The sequence below is a fragment of the Neophocaena asiaeorientalis genome, unplaced genomic scaffold, assembly GCF_003031525.2.
Source record: "Neophocaena asiaeorientalis asiaeorientalis breed wild unplaced genomic scaffold, Neophocaena_asiaeorientalis_V1.1 scaffold124, whole genome shotgun sequence".
Lineage (NCBI taxonomy): Eukaryota > Metazoa > Chordata > Mammalia > Artiodactyla > Phocoenidae > Neophocaena > Neophocaena asiaeorientalis.
In genome coordinates this window covers 4,184,323-4,189,514 of record NW_020174135.1, presented here as the reverse complement: position 1 = coordinate 4,189,514, position 5,192 = coordinate 4,184,323, and the positions used below count along the sequence as shown (strand labels likewise).

At 48.5% G+C, this 5,192-nt stretch overlaps 1 protein-coding gene across 1 annotated transcript in view; it reads right to left on the bottom strand.

Moving 5' to 3' along the window:
• Window positions 1-1,175: 1,175 nt before the first annotated feature.
• Window positions 1,176-5,192, bottom strand: part of DIPK1C (divergent protein kinase domain 1C) — a 17,498-nt gene continuing 13,481 nt past the window's right edge. The window contains exons 5-7 of the mRNA XM_024754824.1: window positions 5,043-5,171; window positions 2,170-2,334; window positions 1,176-1,241 (exon numbers count right to left, since the gene is read on the bottom strand). Coding sequence (XP_024610592.1) covers window positions 1,176-1,241; window positions 2,170-2,334; window positions 5,043-5,171 — 360 coding nt within the window. The remainder of the gene's footprint in view (window positions 1,242-2,169; window positions 2,335-5,042; window positions 5,172-5,192) is intronic.

Genomic DNA, 5,192 nt, shown 5'->3' with positions numbered 1-5,192 from the left:
GGAGTGGACCAGGAGTTAATGTGATCATTTGTTGTTCCTGAATACCCACTTTACCAGCATCACTCACTGTATAACCCAGCTTCCCTCTCACTGGCCTGAGAGGCTGCCTTTATAACACACTGAATGCCCATATGTCATTAGGTATACTTCTGCAATTTTTAAAAATTCTATTCCTTTGATCTGTCAATCAACTGATGCAGGGCAGGGATTTTTTTTTTTTTTTTTTGAGTAAAAGTGTAAGTTAGAAAAGTAATACATACCACCGTAGAAAATTTATAAAATATAGGGCAAAAGGAAGAAAATAAAAATTATCTGTAATCCTATCATCCGTAAGTAATTGCTTTTGACGTTTTCATATCTTCTTTCCCAATCACGTACTACTTAAGGAAAATGAGATCATGGGTAAATCCTGATTTGTAACCTGCATTTTTCCGCTTAATGAATGCTTCATATTTTCTCATATCCTTAAAGGAAGCGAAATTTCGTTTCTAGGTCTTTATTCAAAGGCAATAATCAGAAAAGGTGCACAAATGAAATTGCTCAGCTAAAGAGAGTATTTCCAGCACTCACGCGCCCTCCAGAGGGATGTAGAATTTTACAGTCATGTTAACAATACAGACTCTTACCTCGATTTCTCTGAAGCCTCACCTGTTAATTAATAGCATTTTAACAACTATTCCCAATAGTTAAAGGTAAAAAATTATTATCGCTGGGTTTTAACTTGCATGTCTTTGAATAGTAAGATTAAATATTTTCCAGGTTCTCTGTCCGTCTGCACTTCAGCTCTCGCGTATCTGTCATATGTTCTTCTCTGGCCAGTTTTGTGTGTGTGTACCTCTCACCGCTTAACGGCTCTGTAAGAGCCGTTTATATATTAAGGATACAACCCTAGTCTCCAGTTATGCTGCAGAGGGCAGGTGTTAGTGTTTCCGCTTTGTGGTTTGAGGTCACAGGGTGGTTGGTGCTCTAGTGAAAGCATATTGTTCCCACATCTGGAGAAGAACGATTGCGCTGCAGACCCACCGAGGGTGTGAGTCCACGTTAAGTTGTAGAGGCTGCCGAGCCAGGGCCTTGTTCGGCCTGGTCCAGGACCGCCAGGTTAACTACACAACTGTCCAGGTCTCCCCAGGTCAGTCCTCTGTGCCGGCGTGACTCAGCCTCAGGCTCTGGCCCCCTCACCAGGTGTGCACCGGGGTTATATTGGCCTTATGGGCTGGAGGATTGTACACAGACTCCACAGACTGTGGTGGAGGTGAGACTGCGGAGTGGACCGGCTAGGAGAATGGAATACTAGGAAGGCTGAGGCTAGAGCACAGATCAGCGGTGGTGGAGGTGCGCCCAGCTTCCCTGCTATGACCTCTTCCCGGTTGTGGTCAACACCTGTGAGCCCAGCTCATCCACACCCACCTGAGGGCCTGGAGTGAGGGCCGGGAGCAGACAGCGTCTGCCGGAAGAGGGGAGATGTCTTCCCAGTGCAGGGTTCTCCAGCCCCACACCTGGGTCTCCCTCACTCTAGACTGGATCCTAGAGCTGGAAGCCAGGATGCGTTCCTACTTATCACTGGTCTCCTGGATGTGGGACCCATGCACTTTCTCCTTCTATTAACCACCTGCTGGCCTAACCCCTTGCCTGTCGGATCTGTGGTGTCGCCCACCCTCTCTGGTTTGGCCAGTTTTCAGGACTGCTTTGCCCTTTTTCTAGATTTATCCTTGGTGAATCAGTCTCTGGGTGCTCATTCTGGGTGTGTGTGTGTGTGTGTGTGTGTGTGTGTGTGTGTGTGTAGATGTAGAAACTAGACCTAGAGAGAAGGGCTACCCAAGTCCCCATGGCTCTGGGGGACCCAGTAAAGGCTGTGCTGGGAGCACCATCCATTAGCCCCATGGGGTCACTTGGCCGACAACCTCCAGGGTAGACGACTAAGAACAAATGATCCCCGTCTCCCACCATCCCTGCCCTTACTGGACACATCGAGCCCAGGTGACATGGCAAGGGTGATGACCTTCAGCTACATCACCGGGATGTCACAGCGTGGCAGGCAGAGGCACCCAGAGAGAACAGGGTCCCCCCCGAGAGAGGACAGGGTTCCCCCCCACAGAGAGGATAGGGTCCCCCCCCGGCAGAGAGGCCAGGGTCCCCCCCCCCCCCAGAGAGGACAGCAGCATTGCTCACCTGCAGGTTGCTGTTGGTTCTCTGGGCTCCACACCTCTGCACTCGTAAATCACACTTTGAAAAACAGTCAAAGAAATTGCAGTCTTCATCTCCCGTGCAGTTCTGCTCAAGAATTTCCCTCATTTTAGGTTCAAAAAAGGCCATGTCCACGTCAATAGCCACCACCTGTAATTGAAACAGCACACGCCTCTCAAGAGGACCCCCAAGGCCCAGCACGGAGGGAGCCCTGCAGTGCCACCCCGCCCCTGTTCCCCTTTGCAGGTGCAAGTGTCACAGAAATCTACCAGCAGGGAAGAGGGGCCAGGTTGTGCTGGGGGCATGCAAGCCACCGGCATAGATGGTATGGCAAGGCTTTAACTGCAAAAAGGACCTTTGTGGTCACCAGTGAAAGCCTAGAATGTGGAACTAGTGTCACTTTTCATCTTTAAAAGTCTTCTCAGATTTAAATTTGAATCTCTGAAGTATCTTTAAAATGAATTGGTTTCCCCTTCTGTTGCTTTATCACTTTGGTTTCTGACATTCAAGGCTCAGGAACACAAAAGCTGTGAGACACAGATAATCTATCCCTATGAATATAAGCAACAAAAGAAAACTATATTCAAGGGACAGGTGGAGGGTGTGATGGTGAGAGTGGGGTGGGCAGTACGTAGGTCGTCTATTTATGCTGTCTGTTACCTGAGGTGACTGGTTTCCAGCTGTGGGGAGCTGGGGGAGTGCAGGGAGTGGCAAAGCCAAAGTTCTTAAATTAGGGTCGATACATATGGACCCTGGTCCAGCAGCATCAAAAACTAAGTCCCACTATCAGCATGAAAATGTGATGAGCCGCTGGAATTTCAGATTTATCTTCCTAGTGTCAACCCAAATAGACTTCAAAACCAGAAAAAGAATAATGTCTAAATTATGCAGATGTTCCTCCACCATCTGAATTAAAAAAAAAAAAAAAGATGAGCTCAAACCTGAGAAAACCTGGACTCTGCCCAAATCGAGCAGTGTATAGCTTCAAGGTATTAAAGAGCTACTAGAAGGCTCGATGAGGCTAATGGAGTCTGTGGCATTTCACAAGCCTCCACAGATCAACCTCAAAATATCAGCCTTCTCCCTCTGGTAGCGTCTCAAAAAAGTGTTCATTTACATCTCAGTTCTCTGCAAAGTGAGGCACATTCCCAGGTTGTTGTTCCTGTTTTTTCCTTCAAGATTGATGCCAGAATGCAGTAAAGCTTCTTGGGGATTATTGAGTAAAACAGAGGAGGGAAAAATACTTTATTTCAAACTATGTGGAGAATAATGAAAATAGAGAACAGGGAACTTTTCCCTATTTAACAGCCTTGTCTAATTACTACTCCAGGCTCTGCAAACAGAAATTATCATTTTAATCAATGTTTCCTATCTTATTATTCAGACAAAAGAAATAGCTCATTTCATTACTTATACCGGTTAATACACTAGAAATATATGCGGCTGTGCTAATGAGTCTGTTGTCTTTCATAATTTATTTGGGGGGCTACAAGACACTTCTTTTGATAGTTCCTGGCCATCTCCCCAGCTTCCCCTGGGCCCCTGGTGGAATTTCAGCTCCCTGTTACTTCTGTCTTCTGGCTCTGATTGTTCCCTGTTCATCTCCCAGGAAGAGCCAGGTTTATTTTTTAATTTTAGTGTGTGCTGTAGAATGGATTACAGCTCCTGGAAGCATAACTCCCATGCACCTAAAATAAGAACAGGAACAAAATGAACAGAAAAACCTGCCTGAACTTTCTTAGATAACATCGGGAGAATCATAAAATTTTTCCTGCACAAAATTACCTAACTTGCATCATTTTCAGACATCGGCCTAGAACGGATTGACGAGGATTATTTTGTTCTCCACTGAAAAGTGTGCCTCTAGAGCAGGAAACGTCATCTGTTTGAAAAGAGCACTTTCTGGCAACAGTTTGGGAGCAAGAAGTAAAGATGTTTTCCTAGTTCTTTTGCAACCGCTGGACAGATTCTCAAGACCCGCAAGGGGGGACCCGAGAAAGTGAATGACCGCGAATCATCGATTCTTAACACGTTACCTGAAGGACAGCGCTCCTTCCCCACTGCAACACGGACCAAAGGGGGAACCCTCCTGCTGGTCCGTCGGTTCGCTAGTTCTCACACTGAGCGTGCATCAGAATCGCCTGGAGGGCTTGCTTTTAAAACACAGAGGACCGCACCCGACCCCGGAGCCCCGGGCCTCCTGCTGCTGCTTCTCCACCTCGGTCGTTCTTTGTAGGCCTGCACTGCCTGGAGTGGGACATAAAATTCACCTGCCTTCTGCAGAGCCTGCAGAGGCTGACGTGTCCACCCAGGCAGGATTCTCCCTCGTGTAAGGCACCAAAACGCCAGTTGTCCCTCTAGAAGTCTTACCCACAGAAGGGAAACTAGAACGTCTCCAGAGGAAAGTATTAGAAAAAGTTGCCCATCATCCTAGAGCATGGACACCTTGAAAACAGTGTCCCCCTACTGAGCCTTTGTACAAAAGCCCCCAAAGGCCGTCCTCTCTCCTCATCCTCCGAGGCTCCTTGTCTCCTGAAGACTGTTTTCTGCACAATTTGCTTGCTTTCAAAATAGCCCTAAGACGCGATGTCGCTTTGGAGAAAACAGAGCAGCCCTTAAGGACGACAGACCACGCCTCCGGCTGCGAGCGGCCGTCCTCCCAGTTCGGCACTGGGCAGGCGCCTCTGTTCTTTAAATTCTCTCATTCCCACTCGGAAGGTTTGGCAGGTCGGAGCTGTCCTGGCTAGAAGGTTGCATAACGCTGCAGGGTCTCCCCCAATCTCAGAAACCCCCTCGTTTAGGACCACCCGGACCCAAGTCTGCCCTTCACGGGCGAAACACACGCCGCAGCCACTCACCGTGAAGTCGCTCCTGATGGCAAAGTTCTCGGGCTTGACGTCGCAGAGGTGCAGGCGGTGCGAGAAGTCGTGCTCGAAGTGGCGGACCATGTCCAGGAAGCTGAGCGCCACACCGCTGAGCGCGCGCGCCTGGGCCCGGCCGCCGCGTGC